Here is a 21,003-nt window from a genome sequence, read left to right as displayed (position 1 = left end):
GTTGTTTATTTTAGTGCTTTGTGTGGACCATCCTTATCAGTGCTTTGTGTCTTACTGGTAAGTCTGTTTGTTAGTTGTTTATTTTAGTGCTTTGTACAGACCATCCTAATCAGTGCTTTGTGTCTTACTGGTAAGTCTGTTTGTTAGTTGTTTATTTTAGTGCTTTGTACGGACCATCCTTATCAGTGCTTTGTGTCTTACTGGTAAGTCTGTCTGTTAGTTGTTTATTTTAGTGCTTTGTACGGACCATCCTAATCAGTGCTTTGTGTCTTACTGGTAAATCTGTCTGTTAGTTGTTTATTTTAGTGCTTTGTGTGGACCATCCTAATCAGTGCTTTGTGTCTTACTGGTAAGTCTGTCTGTTAGTTGTTTATTTAAGTGCTTTGTGTGGACCATCCTAATCAGTGCTTTGTGTCTTACTGGTAAGTCTGTTTGTTACTTGTTTATTTTAGTGCTTTGTGTGGACCATCCTAACCAGTGCTTTGTGTCTTACTGGTAAGTCTGTTTGTTAGTTGTTTATTTTAGTGCTTTGTGTGGACCATCATAATCAGTGCTTTGTGTCTTACTGGTAAGTCTGTTTGTTAGTTGTTTATTTTAGTGCTTTGTGTGGGCCATCCTAATCAGTGCTTTGTGTTTTACTGGTAAGTCTGTTTGTTAGTTGTTTATTTTAGTGCTTTGTGTGGACCATCCTAATCAGTGCTTTGTGTCTTACTGGTAAGTCTGTTTGTTAGTTGTTTATTTTAGTGTGGACCATCCTAATCAGTGCTTTGTGTCTTACTGGTAAGTCTGTTTGTTGTTTATTTTGGTGCTTTGTGTGGACCATCCTTATCAGTGCTTTGTGTCTTACTTGTAAGTCTGTCTGTTAGTTGTTTATTTTAGTGCTTTGTGTAGACCATCATAATCAGTGCTTTGTGTCTTACTGGTAAGTCTGTTTGTTAGTTGTTTATTTTAGTGCTTTGTACGGACCATCCTTATCAGTGCTTTGTGTCTTACTGGTAAGTCTGTTTGTTAGTTGTTTATTTTAGTGCTTTGTGTGGACCATCCTTATCAGTGCTTTGTGTCTTACTGGTAAGTCTGTTTGTTAGTTATTTTTTTAGTGTTTTGTGTGGACCATCATAATCAGTGCTTTGTGTCTTACTGGTAAGTCTGTTTGTTAGTTGTTTATTTTAGTGCTTTGTGTGGACCATCCTAATCAGTGCTTTGTGTCTAACTGGTAAGTCTGTTGGTTAGTTGTTTATTTTAGTGCTTTGTGTGGACCATCCTAATCAGTGCTTTGTGTCTTACTGATAAGTCTGTTTGTTAGTTGTTTATTTTAGTGCTTTGTACGGACCATCCTTATCAGTGCTTTGTGTCTTACTGGTAAGTCTGTTTGTTAGTTGTTTATTTTAGTGCTTTGTGTGGACCATCCTTATCAGTGCTTTGTGTCTTACTGGTAAGTTTGTTTGTTAGTTGTTTATTTTAGTGTGGACCATCCTAATCAGTGCTTTATGTCTTACTGGTAAGTCTGTTTGTTAGTTGTTTGTTTTAGTGCTTTGTACGGACCATCCTAACCAGTGCTTTGTGTCTTACTGGTAAGTCTGTTTGTTAGTTGTTTATTTTAGTGCTTTGTGTGGGCCATCCCAATCAGTGCTTTGTGCCTTACTGGTAAGTCTGTTTGTTAGTTCTTTATTTTAGTGCTTTGTGTGGGCCATCCTAATCAGTGCTTTGTGTCTTACTGGTAAGTCTGTTTGTTACTTGTTTATTTTAGTGCTTTGTGTGGACCATCCTAATCAAGCCTTGTTTACCTGATTTTTAAAGTTTGATTTTTTTCTTTTACAATAAAGCAATCTAATACACAACTCTCCCAGATAAGATGAGTGTTGAGGTTTCACCGATATGAAACTTGCCACAGTCTTTATGTTATGTGATTGTCCAAGTCTGGAGATTGCAATACGGTGGTTATTGTTGGTTTGCCATTTGCTTATAGTTATTAAAGTATTAAAACTTATTGATGTCCTTCTGAGTGCATTAACATGTAATGGATAGGTGTCTCATTGGCAATCATTACACAATCATTAACCAATGAAAATGAGGTCAAGGATAACAGACATATGTCAGATCAACTGACTCAGATGGAAACTGAAAATAAGTTGTGAAGTATCCAGGACTTCTAGTTCTGAAATATAAAGATTTATACAAATAGTGTTAACCTGCGGCAAGATTTACAATCATGTCATATTTTACATGAGATAGGAAAAAAATACCCCTTCTCCCTATTTACTCATATATGTTGTATTACAGTGCACATTGTTATGTTCATTGGTCAGTAGGCACGGTGTAAATGGTAGATATTTGACAGAATTTCTTAAATTCATTCACAACTATTGAAGACTTTGGGCAAATAGAACATTTTGTACAGAGTCAGACTCATATTATTAAGGCTGTGTGTTAATCTACAAATATCTTGTTATTCTTTTGTGTTGAAAGGATTCTGTCTCATTGAAATTCATCATATCTTTTAGTATAGTCAAGTTTGGTTTCACTATAGAAAGTGGTTTCAAGGGATAGGATTTGGTAAATTTTACAGACAGACCACAAACACAGAGTGATGGAATTATGTCACACCCTCACTTGACCAAGTGATCTGAAAAAAAAAAAATATGGTATTTTTTTTTTATTTCTGTTTTTTTGTAAATTACAACAAACAACAAACATGTTTTACATGTAAATTAAAAATAGGTATGATACAAAATAATAATAAGTACAAATCTAAATTCAGAATTAATCATCAGATAAAGTAAATATAGACCAGGATAATACTGTCTGCAATATGACGATTTAATTTGGCATTTATTTTTGTGACTCTTGGAAAAGTGAAGGTCAGAATTAATAAACGAGATTCTTAAAATATAGTATGGAAATGGGGAATGTGTCAAAGAGTCAACAACTGGGCCAGTGAGTTAAATATACAACCAATAGGTATATTATGTAGAAGAATATCTAAATTAAAATTAGAGTTTTTACAATTGCAGCATTTTTTACTTCAATATACATTGTATCAATATCAAATCAGTGGCGGATCCATGGGGGGTGGGTCGGGGGGTTGGAACCCCTCCTTTTTTTGGACGATCAATGCATTTGAATGGGAGCATATAGTTGGAACCCCCCCCCCCTTTTTAAAATGACTGGATCCGACCCTGCAAATTTTACAGTATCTATATTCAGCAAAGTCAATATTCTCTATGTATTCAGTATTCATTGATATAAATTATCTAAAGAAAGGTATATAGTTTTGGGATGTAAGAATAAAAATATCTGTTAACATCACAGATTCAATAGAAATATTTATCATTATAATACAGGAACAATTGTCTTGTTTTTATAGTTTTGTAATGTTTAGATACATAAAATCATTTTTTTTTACAAAATCAAACAAATGCTAAATAACCATATAAATGATATTTATCAAAGAAAATGATAGTTAATAGACAACCATAATAATTTTGTTTCAAACAAAAAACTTTAAAATAATTCAAAACATTTTTTCTTACATTATTGTCAAATGAGTAATTTCAAATTATCATACAGATTATAGAACACGACATTACCAATAAGGGGCAGATTGGAGAGGGAGGGGGAGTGTGTACCCAGCACATTCCACCTATTAGAGTTTTTATATTTGAATTAACATAAATATAAATTTTGGCAAAAAGCAGATAACAAAAATCTTGTAAACTGACTTAGTAAAATTGATTAGGGCATCACATCCCCCATTCTCAAATCATGGCTCAATAACTGGTTATTCCTTATACATGTATGCTGTCATTACAACAAGTTAAATGTAGATATGTAAATATTAATAAGGCATTATCTGATAATACACATAACCCCAATTTCACCCTCATTAACACATATTATTCAGCAATAAACAATAAAAATATTTTGATACAATAAATGTAATACTGTTTCTTTCAATGATGTCAAGGTTTTTCCTTAGGTTAGTCTCAAAATCATTTTTTTTTTAAAAGTTAACAAACAGCAAAAAGAATCAAAGTACTACTTTTTGTGGAAGATTTAATTATCAATTGAGAGAATCAACCACATTATATGATCTCATATGATAAACTTCTGCTTGCTGAATCACAGTGATAAATTGGATAGAAAATGAAAACAAATCATTAAACAACCCTATCATATCACATAAATTTGATATACAGAGGAGCCTCGGTGGCCAAGTGTTCTAAGTAGTTCTCCTACTGTAATCACTAGCCAGTCAACACTCAGGTTGTGAGTTTGAACCTCACTAATGTGCGGGTACACTTGACTCCAAACTTAATTGTCTAGGATTCTTATTTTCATATCAAAGGTCAGTGGTTTTCTCAGGGCACTCCAGCTTCCTCCACCAATAAAAACTGACTGCCACGAATTAACCAAAAAGTTATAACACCAACAAGCAATCAATTATTTGCAGTGAATATCACCATCATGAGTTTACACTAGAAATCACTCATGAAAATGAGATGTGTCAATGCTTATACAAATGCATACCAAATATCATTGACCTACCACTACCTGTTTCCCATAAACTGACCTAATGGTTATTATATATAATTACATTGTTGACAAGAATATAATGCCTACACTGTCATAAACAGCATACCATGTCTCTCTTTGTGTGTTTCTCATTATAAGACAACTTTTTCAATTCAGTGAAATAAGGAAAAGTTTCTTGAGTAAAGAAAAATCCACTCAAAAATAAGGCTTCTGATAACAGTAAAAAGTATGATGTAAGCACTTTTTTGGTTTGTGTGCGGTTTTCAAGATTAATACAAGAAAAAGAAACCATAATTTTTTTGTGAAGTTCAAACTCTAAAGATTAGGACATTAATCGGAGTTATTTCAACCAGGTTGAATACACTTCATGAAACAACACTATGACAAATGATTTTTTGAAAAGCTGAGGAGGTAATTGCCATATTGGCGAAACTACTAAAATTTGCAATTGGGTGATCAATTTTGGCAAATATAGAGGTGTAGAATTAGGCAACTTACTTGTGTTTTAAAAATAAATAGAAGAATTGATTCAATGTCTTCAATTTCTCAATCTATTGACACCCTTTTATTTGGTAAAAAAAATATTCTTTTCCATTACACCAACATCAAGATGAAAAATATACGAACTAAAATTTGAGTTGCATTTTTTGACAATCAGTTGGCAAGTTTTTAAGTTTTGCTTAATTCTAAAATCTTTGAAAGGGATTGATAAGAATAATTTTCAATCACTGATAGTAGTTCGAATTAAGTAAATTACATCCAAACCTGTCTATTAATATATGTAGGCCTCACTAAATAAAACTAGCATGTTTATGTCAAAAAATTAAATACCGACTCAAAAATAATCTACAACAATATTTACAATATGTAATGCTGCCTTATATACTTTAATACACAATAAATACATGTATATCTGTACAAAATATTGTACTAAATAGTATACATATATACAAATGTAGAACTTTCATACAGAGATTCAAATTTTATAAAAAAAAATTACAAACGTTTTAAGATCTATCTAATTATAAGATTTTTTTTTTGTAAAAAGAGTCACAGACTCTCTTTGACATTCCATGCGTAAAATAATCTACTACAAAATTTTCTGACCATTTATCATAAACAATTTTTCCTACTGGTAATAGCTATTGAATTGATGAATTGATAAAGCTGAAAAATGATCGCTGATTGTATATTACATTTTTGTACATCATGGTTTGTTATGTTATGAAAACATTGGGGGTTCTGATCTCGGATCCTGCTTACTGTTTTGTCAGATTCCCGTATCCCGCTTACACTATGTACGTAAGCAATTTTTATTATTTTGTCATTTCCCGGGTCCTGCTGGACCTCATTTCCCGATTTCACGACACAATAATTTGACTTTCACGTGTCACGCTTACAAAAAATCGGCAATCCCGCGTCACGCTTAGACCTCAATGAGACCCACATTAAGGTGCACATCCAGTGCATATTATATAATAGCACTTTAGTGTAATTTTAAAAGGCAATTGAGAAGTTTTTAAGTTCTTGGAATTAAAATGAATGAATGAGATTTGTGACCTTTACAAAGTAATAAGATGTGCCGTTGGTAAAAAATGCCCATTTCAAAATATAGATTACTCTAGCTTTATGGATAATATATCTTTGTGACTAGTATTGAGATCTAATATTTTAAAGAAAGATGACAGTGTAGTATTAACTGTATAGAAGAATATTCAATAAATTCAAAAATTTGTGACTGGAATCATTATCTATATAAAGAAGATTTTACAAACCGTCAATTTCACATCTGTATTCAATTTTAAAGAATGCATTCATTTCCAAATTTACACTTTAATATAAAAGAACATCATAAACATTCATTGGGATAAAGACGTATCATAAGTAGTATATATTTGTGAATGTAATACTAAATATAGATTTTTTTTTATCATGCAGCCTTGCCCATTTATCACAACTAAAATCTTATGACAATTGTTTTTATGCCTAAATCTTATTTCGACCAACAATGAACTAAAACAATACAAAAAGACAAAAACATGAGTGTGATTCTTTTACTGAATAGTATGTACAATAAATTAATCATGAAATATCACAACCAAAAATACTAAACTCAAACGTATCATTTATCTGTATGATGGATGAGGTCTGTATTAAAAGTTATAAAAAGTCTGAACACAAAAATCCACTGGCAAAATATTTGTATTACTCCAACTGCATGAGAATAGGAATAATTCCATAGATCAAACATTAATTCTAAAGAAAAAATTTGGTAAAGAGCACACTAGTTTTTATCTTTATTGTATTTTAGAAATTTGTGCTTTTTTTTATTCTGCAGAACATTGTGGCGTGGATAGGTCTTTCGTAAAAAATAAAATTGCAATTAAAATTTGGAATCATTATTTTTTATGGATATTGAATGTACCATTTCCTGAAATCACAAAAAATAATCTTGTAAAGGTTGTTAAACAGTTGCAATAATAAATACATGCACATTTCTTTGTAAGTTTTGTATGAAAACACTTGTAAACAATGGTTCAACTGTCAGAATAAATATACAGGTATTGTGAACTTTCTAATCATTAAGATAGTAAATTGCAGTTGTTTCCCTTTAAACAACTTGATTGTATTTGTTCGGCCTACTTGTTCCTTACAATGACAAGCTGATGAATTTTTTTTATTACATAGAAAATATGAAATTAAAAAACAGTGAACTCAAGAACCTTTGATGCATTAAAGTGTAGTTTTTTCCCATTAATCAATGTCTGTACATTAATAAGTTGCTGATCTTTCGATGATTAAGTAGAAATTCTAATATGACGTGCTTCTTTCTCTTTATAAACAACACTGTGATAAAATTCTCGATATATCTATACTTAGCACAGACTCAGAGATATACATAATAATGGCTGTTACAATATACTTCCCACATAAATCTACATGTATTGGAACCTATTTGCAGACCCTTTGTCGATTTTATTGTTTCAAAAAGTGCAATTAAAAAAAGACAAAAATAACTGTTATTCTTATTCGGATGTATTATAAAAAGAAGTAATGCACAAAAGCTCGTAGAAATCAACAAAATAAGAATAAAATAAAATTCCGCGAAAGTCTATTAAATTTTTTGGCGCATTTAAGTCAATTCAAAACATCACGTCATACAAATAAAACCGCTAAAGTGAAAAGTTTTCTGTTACGTAAACCATTGAAATTCATATGATATTGTATTAAAACTGATTTTTGAGGTAGGTTTTGTTTTATTTTCTATTCTGTTGCATTATTTGCATATTTACCAATTTCAGCAAGTCAACATGGCGGCTCCTTAGTTACGAAATGTCAACTTTGGATTTGACGGAAGCTTATGAGAAAATTGTGTAAATTGAAAATGGCAAATGTTGGGTTTGAGAATTAGAAGAATTAAACAGTTTTTTTCTAGCGGTTATTCACGAAATTACCCATGCAAGCTATGGATTTATTAAGATATTTGAGCCTTATCTAACAGGGAGTAAAAAAGATCAGCCACACACACACACCAAACCAACCCTCACATCAGTATTTTGATGACCGTATTTGTCCTGTCAGAATCGAATAATTCATGAAAGCCATAGATTGTTGGAAATTTACACATGGCCTGGGCCGTGATATTCGTTAATTTTATCTTGCTAATGCCAAGGATAAAATTCGAATATCATGGCCCAGGCCATGTGTAAATTTCCAACAATCTATGGCTTCCATGAGTTATTCCTTAATTATAAATTATGAAATTGAAAAAAATCAAACTGGTTAAAAAACAAAATAAATGCAGAACACGACTTTATTAAGTTTGAATTACTTAGAAATTCTCTTAAGACAAAAAACTACTGCATCAGTAACAACTTTACCAAATATTTGAGAGAGAAAAAATTAAACAGCTGCCTCCATGTCAAAAAATATCTTGATTTGATGATATGATATGGTTTTATATAAATGAACTCATGAAAAATTTAACAAGATCTCATATTCTAGTATAAGAATTCAAACATATTTATAAAGATCTGTTATGATTTTAGTCTTTTGCTTTATTTACTTCTGCCTCTTTATGATATTCTAAGAAACATTTCCTTCTACCGATACACAGAGGCACATCACAAACAGAACATTTATAATAACTGTATACATAATACCCAGACTTTGTTCTGATTTTGTTTCTATAGCACAAGGAACAGACTTTATAGTTATTCTTTCCGGGCATCCTTATAGGTTTGTGATTTCCAACAGCAAGAGAATTAAGAGAAGCAGGACTCGCCAGCGCTCGCCTATTTAAATTAAGGTCTTGAATGATTTTCCGCACATTTGACGACATGCTCATAGGTCTCTTTTTCACAACAGCTGACTGAAGCTGTGCCGACCACTGTTTTGAATAATCGTTATTTACAGATGGTTGGTAGGCTGCACTGTATGGGATGGTACTAGGGTATTGTCTTGCTTGGTTCTCTGAAGACTTCTCCTGAACTGGTTTGCTGCCGGCATCTGGTTTTACCATACTAGACTCGGATACCATAGTCCTTCCTTATAATTAGAAACCAAATAAAATCAAAATAAGAAAAATCTGAAGATATCTTTAATTAAAGAAGAAAAAAGTCTGCATAAACCACATTTTCCGTTTAGCATTATAATTATTTTAACAACTGGTTTAAAATCAAACTGTTAGATATCTATTGGCAAAACAAATTGTAGACTTGTTATAAATTAATCAAGTAATATCTAATTATTTGTGAATAATGATTTATGTTATAGATTTAATAAATTACTTAATTGAATTTTGAACGTAAGATATTATAAGAAAAAATGTTAATACAAAAATAATAATGACTGCCTGTATAATGAGAGTTTCGGGTGACACTAGTCATTTGATCTACCCAAAAAACTAATTTAATGTATTGGGTACAGCTTTGAAGTAAAATTCAGTGAAACATTTATCTGAGAACTGATCTCTTAATTTAAGACTCTGAATTCATAACTTTGATTATTCAATAAAACTTTACTCTGTGCAGATACAGATTGGGGTATAGCAGGTATACATAAGAAATTTTCTTTAAATAGAATATGTACTTACTTCTTTGAATTGTTAACAAAATTAGCAATGTATATATATTCCATTCTAAATGAATTCAAAGATTACAGAGTGTTCTCCCATTAGCTGGATTTAAAGAGATGACAAAGTTGAACTTGTATTATTTATTTTACTCTAAAAAACAAAAACAAAAAACAACAGCCACTGAACAACAGCCTTTAAATGTCATTTGTATGTAATCATATGTACAATGTTCTTTTTTTGCTTAAAGTACCTCAAAATTGGCAGGTATGATAAATATTTTTTTTTGTCATTAGGTTGTCTGCCCTTTTTCAATTTTGGGACCTGATTGTCATCTGCATTATATCATAAAACTTAAAACATTTCTCGATCATCTAAAACATACTGTTAATTTCCTCTAGCTGAAAGGCCCCTTTTACATGTAGATCCAATGGTTCTTCTATACTTTCTGTCTTAATCATTGACAAATCTATTTCACTAACATCCAGAACCAACCTGTAAATAAAAATTTGATACAATCTAAATATAACTTATCAATGCATTTGGATATTTAAAAAAATGAACAACAACCCACATTTTCTCTTTCATATCCCTTTAACACTGAATTCATAAATTATTGCAATGTATTTATTATTGCGAAAAATGGGACAGGGTTATAATCACTATAAATAAAACTCAATTTTGAATTTTTTTATATGAATTTCTGAATATCGTAAAAAATTAAAATAAAATTTTAGGCTAAAATGACAAAATCACAATAATAAATTCACACAATAATTTCTGAATTTAAAGTACTCTATATGATATAGATTTAATGGTGCCGCTTCAATGACTGGTATTTCCAATTTCTATTTCTAATATTTAGGTCTTTCCACCTTTCCGTGGAAAGACCTATTGATTTTGTTCTGATTATTAGGTCTTTCCACCTTTCCGTGGAAAGACCTATTGAATTTGTTCTGATTATTATTTTTTTTTTCTTCCGCCTAATTTTTTTTCTTGCGTAGTATTGATGTTTCAAAAGATGTCGCTTAGATATTTGGAAAATGGTATCGTATAGTTTATACGCTTTAAAAATTTACAACTGCGTAACAAAATACTTTACGTTGTAAGAGTTATCTACCCAAACACTGTTTTTCTTGTGGCCACTACTCCTTCGCAACCGTAAAAGATTAAAACAAATTTATTTTACCAAATTGCTCGTTACATTTTAAGGATTAGGATATTCATTTGGACCGAAGCTTTACGGAGACTTCATATGAGAGTTATTCCCCTTTTTCATTTGAATTAAGTGATATGCATTTCTAAATGGTAAACCATAAATGATAGAGACCAAGAGTCTTTAGATTTGAGGTCCTTGGTCCAAAAAAATGAAAATTAGGTCAAGGTTAAAGTTCAAGGTCATATTCGAAATTTTGATTTTGGCTTATTTTCACTCATTTTCATTAATCTTATAAGATATTGACAAATTATTTTTACAAAATTGTTAGTTGGGACTTGTAGTAACTTATAAATTTTGGTTGAAAGGGTGCGTAGACCATAAATGGGAGTTTTTGCCCCTCTTATATTTAGAATTATGCGTAAAGTGATATTACACATTAACCATACATATTAAAGACCTATGGTCTTTTGATTCGATGTCCTTAGTTTGTGACCTTGAAATTGAGGTCAAGGTCAAAGGTTGATAGGACGTTCTAGATTTTGACCTTTGCTTTAAATTCATATTTAAACACCATAAAGCCATAGGAACTGACATTTTGGACTTATTTTTAATATTTTAATATCAAAATAGATCTGAACTGGTGGAAAGACCTTCAATTGTTCTCTGAACTATTGGTTTTTAATTATTATTATTATTATTATTTTTTTTTTTTCTTCCGCCTAATTTTTTTCTTGCGTAATTTTGTTGTTTCAAAAGACGTCGCTTAGATATTTGGAATATGATATCGTATAGTTTATACGCTTTTAAACTGACAACCGCGTAACTAAATACTTTGAGCTGTAAGAGTTATCTCCCCAAACACTGTTTTTCTTGTGGCCACTACTTCTTTGCAACCGTAAAAGATTATGACAAATTTATTTTACCAAATTGCTCGTTACATCTTCAGGATTAGGAGTTTTGTTTTGACCGAAGCTATCCGGAGACTCCATATGAGAGTTATTCCCCCTTATGTATTTGATATAAGTAATTTGCATTTCTAACTGGTAAACCATAAGTGATAGAGACCTAGGGTCTTTTGATTTGAGATCCTTGGTCCAAAAAAAATAAAATTAGGTCAAGGTCAAAGGTCAAGGTCATATTATAAATTTTTATTTTGGCTTATTTTTACTTATTTTCAAAACCTTATAACATATCAACATCTTATTTTCACTAAATTGTTAGTTGTGACATGCCGTTACTTATAAATTTTGGTTGAAAGGGTGCGTAAACAATAAATAAAAGTTTTCGACAATATTATATTTAGAATTATGCGTAAAGTGATATAACTCATTAACCATACATAATAAAGACCTAGGGCTTTTGATTTGAGATCCTTGGTTTATGACCTTGAAATTGAGGTCAAGGTCATTGGTAATTTGCACGTTCTAGATTTTGACCTTTGCTTTGAATTCATATTTATACATTATAAAGCCATAGGAACTGACATTTTAGATTGATTTTTAATATTTTGGTAATAAAATAGATCTTTACTTGTGGAAAGACCTTCAATTGTTCTTTGAACAATTGGTTTTTAATTTAATCTTGAATTCTTTCTTTTCACAGGATCATGTTTTTGGCATGATTTGATTTTTTTTCTAAAAACATATCATATGCTTTGATTCACTAGTACTGTGACAGAGTCAGACTGTAATGCAATACAGATATAAATATTTTATTATGCCTTTATAACTACATTTAAATTATGAAATTTGTTGTCAACAACATTAGGGGAAAAAATCATCTAGTTTTCTAGCAAACAAAACAAAATCTAAACAAATATCAGATAAATAAAGATTTTTTCTATTGCATTGTGCAGACTGTATAATTTTTTAAGTTTAATTTTCAATATTAAAACTGCTTGCCAAATGTTGTATTTTTCAAAAGTTAAATCTCTCAAGTGGTTATAACAATATCCCTGATCGAACCTATATTGAGAACAGACTTTGAAGGCCTCACTGTGACTTAAAAGCGCTGGTCCTTTGCTTTTTGTGAGTTTTTATGCTTTTTATGTATTGCTTTCCTGTCATGAATGGATAACCCATATCGTTTGTGAGTTTTTTTGCTTTTTATGTAAGTGTAGTGATTTTGTGTCGTGGATGGAGACCCAATACCCATTGTTTTTCTATTTTATGTTTTGTTCATACCTATTGTCATCTGAATCATCTTGTTCTATACACATAGGAAGATCTGGAAAATCACTAACTCTGGTTCCTTGATGATTGGTACTAGCTTTAGAACTAGTTGATGAACTAATGCTATTACTGGACGAACTTCTGATATTTTGTTGTGACGTAAAATGCTGCACCATGGCTTTATCACTCCATAAGGTTGAAGGAATAACTGGCATGGCAAAACCAAACGGAGCTGGGTAACTTCCCAAGGAAACATTTGGTAGGTTGTTTTGGTTGAGACTTTCCTCCGACAATGATCTACAATACTGATCATGTGATCTTGCCCAAGTCACCATTTGATTATTAGCAGACGGAGTTGTGTCCGTTGAATTTGGTCTACTCTGATCACTATGTCGTCTCTTTGAACTAACATTGGATCCAACGTGTTGGTCATTTGAATATGATCTTGTCTGATCACTGTTTCTACGATGAGAAGACACTTGTGATTGGTTAGAAGAAACAGACTGTGAATTGAGACGAGAGTCGTCAGACAAATCAATAATGCCATGTGCATGATGTGAGGAAGAATTGTCTCTGCTATCGGAGAAATCTGTTGATGAATTTGTTTTTGTTCTTGAAGAACTTGATGTTTGATGATCACTTAAATTTAATCTATGTTTTTGGACAGCAGATGGCGAAGATTTAAAAGAGACAGATGATGCAGTTTTAACTTGCGATGAATGTTCAGAATGTTGAGACAAAGCAGTCTCCATTTTTGATGACCTTTGACCTGAATACTGGTCATCTCTGATGTCATCTTGAGTTGTATCTATGGAAACAGATTTAATGAAACTTGTTGATCTAATATGATTAACACTCACTAATTCATGAAAACTAAATTTTTCTTGTTGTCTGTTAGTATCTGACTTTATTGTTTTGGCAAAATCATAACAACACTTTAAAACATCTCCCGCATGTAACAGTCTGGCAATTTTTTCAATGGCCTCAACATTCTCTTCCGATAATATCATGTGACCCTGGTACAAAAATTCAAGAAACATGTAAACTGCCTTTTGTGGAATGTCGCTAGGTAATGTGACCTCTAGAACAGTTCCTGTTGCTACGTTGTCATGTGACTGTAAGATAGCACATGATGCTACAAGAACCAATCTGTGAGCCTGCAAAGTTTTAAAAATTTAATCATAAATTATGAACTAACAAAAAAATGAAAATATGCTAAAAGAGTTGTCTCATTGGTAATCATACCACATCTTCTTATGTCTAATAAACATGATAAAGTTAAGTATCATGAGACATAATTTGTCTAAATTTTCATATTGGTGCTTGGTTTTTTAGTAACTTATTAAATCAACCAAAAAGGATTTAAAAAAAAAAAAAAAAAAAAAAAGAAACCCACACAAATAGGAGATAAAGATAGTGAAAAAGATAAAAATCAAAATTTGTTAAAAAATGTACCAAATGGTACTCTGGAGTGCCTTTAATATGTAACAAGAGTGCACACGCTGAAATGTCTTGCCTTCTTTACTAACTATTGATTTTATGTTGATAGTCCTAAACATAAATCTTTACCAGTACTGCAAGTATAACATGAACTCAACATGATCCAAGAAAATGAGGTCAAGGTCAGATGATACCTGCCAGACAAAAATATACACCTTACAATCTTTCCATACAACAAATATAGTTGACGGGACAGACATTTTGCTTTTTTATTTCCTGATACCTTAATAACAGTATTCCCAGTAACAATATCTGCATCACACATTAAACGATTTCTCCAGAGCTGTGTAAACTGACTCATCAATGTACTAGAGTGTACATGATCTGTGTACACCTTCTGATATGTGATCATCTTTGATCTAAAAATAAACACAGAAAAATCAAAATTATTTTTAACTTATCAATTCCAAAAGCAAACAAAAACTGTTGTAAACATTTACATTTAAAAATTGCCATTATAATTAATATGCATGCTATTAGTATACACTAGTCATTTTTGGGAACTTTATAGCTTGCTGTTTGGTGTGAGCAAATGCTTCGCGTTGAAGACCGTTCTAATTGACCTGTAATGGTTTACTTTTAAAAATTGTGACTTGGATGGAGAGTTGTCTCATCTGCACTTATACCACATCTTCTTATATCTTTTGAATAATGTAAACTCATACATCAGAGTTCTCACTTAGGATTTTTGAAGGAGAGTCCAGGGACACATCATTGTTGGCCATAGTCAGTGCGTCCAACAGTTAAAAGAAGATATTTTATTGCAATATAATTTTTCAATTAAGTCTCCATGACCTAATAAAGCAATGAAATGACATTGAATTCAAATATACTTTTCAACTTTTGCTATAAAATGATATGTGTATTAAATTTAGTTTATACAAAATATTTCAATCTTGATGTATCTTTGGAGTTTGGACTAACCAGTTTTGAAAATGGTGAGTCCAGAAAGATTTGTTTGAGTCAAAACTCATGGACTCTCCTAAATGACAATCTTGATACATGTATCATAATATATAATACAATTATTTTATTTAGAATTCAATTAAGGAATTTTTTTAAGGTATTACATGTGTATATACACTTTTTTTTGTTATTATTTTGAAGACTATTATACATGTAGATAGAGAAAATCTGTAAACAGCAATAATGTTCAGCAAAGTAAGATCTACATGTACATGTATACTGTTGGGATCGGTACAACATTAGCTGCATAAAACATCAACATATGGATATCACCTTGTAACGGAAATGCTGAAAATTGCTTTACAATAATATTGGATGACGCAAAATGAACAATATTACAGTGCAGGAGCGGAAATAATAAATAGAATATTGAAATGAAATTATATTGTGACAATTTTGTAGATGTTTCTTCAACTTAATACTGGATAGTTTGTACTATTATTTGTCTGTTTGTCTTTTTCTTTTTTAGCCATATGGCTTTGTCAGTTTATTTTCGATCTATGAGTTTGATTGTCCCTCTGGTATCTTTTGCCCTTCTTGTACAAGACTTTGTCATTCTTATGGCGGAATTATACCTACTACATGTAATTATATATATAAGATGTACTTGTGAAAAGAATAGACATATATACTGGTGAAATGAAAATACTAATCAAATGATTTTATTTACCTAAATTATGTTAGGCACTGGCTACGGTTACATGGAAATGTAACAATAATAAAAATATTATTGTTACATTGGGGACTAAATACCGGAATGCATGGTTGGATAAGGAACCGATTAATTACGAATGTAACAATAATTGTTGAGGCTACGGTTACATTGCGTTATTGTTACATGAAAAACAGCAATGTTCGATGGGACTAGTAATATGTACTAAATAATAAAAGTTGAAGACGTTATCTTATATTTACAATACATACAAGTATAACATACAATTTTTTGATTTTTTTATAGTACGTCCTCCATGGATTCTGAAATCGGACTCGGACATCTCTTAAACTGAGTTTTACTATGCGTAGTGTTGTGCGTTTGTTTTTTCTACATTGGCTAGAGGTATAGGGGAGGGTTGAGATCTCATAAACATGTTTAACCCCGCCGCAATTTTGCGCCTTCTCAAGTCAGGAGCCTTTGCATGGCCTTTGTTAGTCTTGTATGATTTTTTAATGTTAGTTTCTTGTGTATAATTCGGAGTTTAGACGTCCATTATCACTGAACTAGTATACATATTTGTTTAGGGGTCAGCTGAAGGACGCCTCCGACGGGTGCAGGAGTTTCTCGCTACATTGAAGACCCATTGGTGACCTTCGGCTGTTGTCTGCTCTATGTTCGGGTTGTTGTCGCTTTGACACATTCCCCATTTCCATTCTCAATTTTATACATGTATACAGAAGTTCACAGTGTTAGTTCACAGTTAGCAAACTTTGCTTTTGATGTATCAATTTTTGGTAAATGCGTTTGTATAGCTGTATGAAATTTGTGTCTTGCTATTGTTTCATTTTCGTTTCAAACGCATCCAATGCAAGTTTTGAATTTTTCACCCCAAAAAAATTGGTAATAGGAATCTCTTCATCTTTTGTTCAAAGTATAATGACAGTAATACGAGTAGGTGTGCAGTTAAATACTTAAAAGTGAACAGTTTTCTCAGCCCGAGTTTTCAACAACAAACCATTGAACTATATTTTTCGCCTTTGGCACTACGAATTTGAAGTAGTATCTTTAAGAACATCAAATCCATTAATACCTAAAACTATTTAAACACCATTTGTTGAATAATAATATTTATAATTTATTATTATAACAAGTATTATTTAGTAGACATGAATGAATTAAGCAACAAAACTATATAGAAGATTTAAGTTTAATAAATCTAGCGTACATTGCTGTTTTTCATGTAACAATGACGCAATGTAACCGTAGCCTCAATAATTATTGTTACATTCGTAATTAATTGGTTCCTTACCCAACTTTGCATTCCGGCAATTAGTCTCCAATGTAACAATAATATTTTTATTATTGTTACATTTCCATGTAACCGTAGCCAGTGCCATTATGTTATGGCTGCATCATGCATGTATACATTTTGTTTTGAATAATAAAGTATCTGAAAATCTGTTTGGTCTTATTTACCAGAACTCAGCCCCAGTGAAACAAACTTTTGACAAAACGTAAACAAGACAGACATGTCTGACATGTTTAATCAACATGAGGGGACTGTGACGCAACTTGTAGCAAGGCCACCCGACCCTCCGGTTACAAATGTAATTAACATTGTTTATGTTTTGTTCAAACTGATCAGTCATTATTGTGTGTAAAAGCCTTAGTGGCTGTAAAAAAGCCAGTTTTTTTAGATGATCACTAAAGCTAGAAAGAGGTTCCTTTCCCTGGTACCACCAGTACTGGTAGTGGACTGGTACAGGGATACTCAGTTAATTTAGATCATTGGCTAACTGACAGCTCGAACAAACCGAAATTGTTAATCAGAAATCGTATATATATTCATTTTGCTGATTTACAAAATAGTATGATGATGCGTTTGCTTACTTTTCGACCAAAATGTTTACATATTGTATTCTTTCTTTTGTTTACAACTCAAACCGGAAGTCTTAGAAGTAAACCACAAATCGGATTCGCTAACTATGAAAAAAATTCCGTGTTGGCGTCAAAAAAAAAGTCCATACTGAAAACGTTTGAACATATTGGAATCAGATTTTGATATTTCTTATAACAATATGATGTAATTTGATAAATATTTTCCCCCAATTAATTGAATCAAGGATTTGTATAGTGAGAGCAAGATTCGTATACAAAGTCTTGAATATTGAATCAATTTGGGATCATGTTGGAAGTGCAAGGGATGTTAAGAATGATCAAAGCACATCTCAAAATTTAATTGTTTCTTTTTTCTTTTAAGTTTTTTTTTTATATTCTATATTCCTTTTAATCCATTCCATATCAATTATTTTTTTATTTAATTGAAAAAAGTGATTTTCTTAGGTTTAAGATAATTGACTATATATAATTACTTTTTAACTTCTTAATAAATTGTGTTCTGAAAAACTACATCCCTACCCATTAACACATGATTTATTCAAATTATTCTGCTAACATCCGTTACTTTTCAAAAAGTAGGCATTCCAGGAAGATAATTTGAACAAATGACAAGTAAAAAGTATATATATTATGACATTTTGTTCTAAATTTATGCAAACAAGGAGAAATATGAATACTTTGGTAATTTACATACATAAGGTTTGCCGAGAGTGAATCACTCCATGCACACATAAATTAAAGACAACTTAATGTAATTACTTAAAATCACCGTTTATCAAGTCATTACGTAATACTTAGACAATTGAAGTTACCTTGCAATATGACTTGATTAATGTGATGTTAGTAACAATAACTATGAGGTACTAATTTTGTGTAACTCAATATCCTCTGCTATCATAACATATATAATTGTATACCTTGCTTACATTGTATACATACTCAGTCATATTGAGAATGAGACTCGCGTCACTTTACAAAACAACAAGAACAAATAATATATATAGTGTTAAAGGTTACATTAATAATCGTAATCTCAGCATTGCAAAATATAGAAATATTCACTCAAAAAAAGAAAACTCAAAATATATATACAGTACGAAACATTGATATGGAGACCCCATACAAGAACCACGTGTTCCAGTTTGGAGATGATCGTAACCACGACCAATTAGAGACTACCACACCAGACTTTCTCCAGTTTCTGTCACCGTCTCTACTGTTGTTATCTGAAAACAAATCCAATAGCATGTCACCGGTAACAGGGATATCCATCTTCAAAAGGAAACCAGATTATCACCCTGCCCAACCTGGAAACAACATCAACAGCAAACAGACTCGCAGACGACTAATAACTGATGAACAGCAACTGAAACCTCTCAGTCTGTACAATAATAAAGAAAATTATTTACAGAACTTGCAACGAAACCCAATGTTTGAAGACTTGTCCAAATTGTTAGCAGAAGAATGCCTACATATGCAGGTACCAACAAACTTAATGAACGTCAAGTGGGATACCAAGACCAGTACTGTTGGTCGAGGTTCAAATATACACACTGCTCATCTAAATCTTCAGAAGAGATTCCTGCAATTCAGATCTCAACAGAACTGTCAAGTTGTGACAAAAGCTCGAGATATTGAATGTAGATATTCCAAAGAGGTGAGCACAATGGAAGTAGCCAGATATATAGAAGTCAGCTCATCAAAAGAAAATTCTCATTTCATTCATGACAGATTTGACCACTGCCGATTTCAGCTGATAGAAGACACAAATCGTAATCTAGACGAACTCTTGTTACTAGAAACTACACCAAAGCAAATCCAACAAACTGTAAAAAGAACTATAAACTTGAATTTTTCAGATGAATCAGCATCTACCAGTTTCTCAGCAAATGATACGAGTTCACCGATTCAGGACATAGACGTTCTCAGTTTGGCCATGGAAGCTGCCGATGTTCTCCCTGAAAGCGCAGACTTGTATCAGCAGTTTGGTGCAACTACTTCAGTACATATTTCAAATGTAATGGGATCATTCGATTTACCTCCACAGGATTACATTCAATGCAAGCAGGCATCACCACCAAATACTGACCAGAGAACTAATTCACCAAGGGGACTATCACTAAAGCGCAAATTTGAAGAAGAAAGTCACCTCACAACTGATAAACAACAAAAGAAACCAAAAAATGATAAATGTTTGTCAAGGCCTCGCCAGATTAAACCAGAAGACACACAGATACTGACAAAATGGTATGACGCTCATGTGACGTACCCCTATCCTAACGATGACGAAGTAGAAGAACTTCTAAACATAACAAACCTATCTGCCAAACAGGTGAAGAAATGGATGGCAAACAAACGAGTTCGTTGTTTTAATACACTGTCCATCACCGGAAACACACACCCCATCAAACATAAGCTAACCGGTAAGAGGAAAGACACAGACAATGGCAACACGAACAGTCAACTTTGCGGTAAATCCAGAGAAGCCTTGAATGCATGGTACCAGCAACACATCGCCAATCCATACCCGTCAGAGGAAGAAAAAGAAATTTTAGCCATAACAACTGGAATTACAGTACCTCAGGTCAAGTCGTGGTTTGCCAACAAGAGGAGCAGAGCAAATAATAGAAAGCGTCAAGTACCGAACTATTTCCTCGAAAAATTCCCGGAATATGCACCACATGTACAGCTGGTTCAAGAACAGAGAGATCAGTCAAGGAAAAGGTTTCGTCCCCAGCCAACCAGTTTCACAGAGTTTGCAATGTTTAGTGAACAGAACTACCTATTCTAAACTTTTGTTTTCATAAACATTATAGTGCTAGTGTATGTACATGTAAGATGTTTATTTGTGTATACTTCTTTTTTTGAATAATAATAAAACTATAGTGCTTATTTGAAGTTCGAGTTAAATTAATCATTACCCGAACATTAGCCTGAAATGATCAACTTAAGTTCATGGATGTTTATTACTCAAATTAAAAGACACTTTTAAATACACATATAATACATGTAATACACAGATATAACACATAAAACTATAAACTGT

General features: G+C 32.0%; 2 protein-coding genes across 2 annotated transcripts; one reads left to right on the top strand and one right to left on the bottom strand.

The window, feature by feature from the left end:
• Positions 1-8,512: 8,512 nt before the first annotated feature.
• Positions 8,513-18,007, bottom strand: LOC143083283 (uncharacterized). The gene is made up of 5 exons (XM_076259552.1): positions 17,949-18,007; positions 14,661-14,796; positions 12,950-14,094; positions 9,993-10,102; positions 8,513-9,081 (listed from the first exon to the last, which is right to left on the bottom strand). Exons 2-5 carry the CDS (start codon positions 14,787-14,789, stop codon positions 8,579-8,581), a joined length of 1,887 nt encoding a protein of 628 aa, XP_076115667.1. The 5' UTR covers positions 14,790-14,796; positions 17,949-18,007; the 3' UTR covers positions 8,513-8,578.
• A 997-nt stretch (positions 18,008-19,004) lies between these two features.
• Positions 19,005-20,802, top strand: LOC143081771 (uncharacterized). Its single transcript, XM_076257482.1, has one exon. It carries the CDS (start codon positions 19,066-19,068, stop codon positions 20,746-20,748), a length of 1,683 nt encoding a protein of 560 aa, XP_076113597.1. The 5' UTR covers positions 19,005-19,065; the 3' UTR covers positions 20,749-20,802.
• The last annotated feature ends 201 nt before the right edge of the window (positions 20,803-21,003 follow it).

The sequence above is a fragment of the Mytilus galloprovincialis genome, chromosome 7 (assembly GCF_965363235.1).
Source record: "Mytilus galloprovincialis chromosome 7, xbMytGall1.hap1.1, whole genome shotgun sequence".
Lineage (NCBI taxonomy): Eukaryota > Metazoa > Mollusca > Bivalvia > Mytilida > Mytilidae > Mytilus > Mytilus galloprovincialis.
This window is presented reverse-complemented; position numbering and strand designations above follow the sequence as displayed.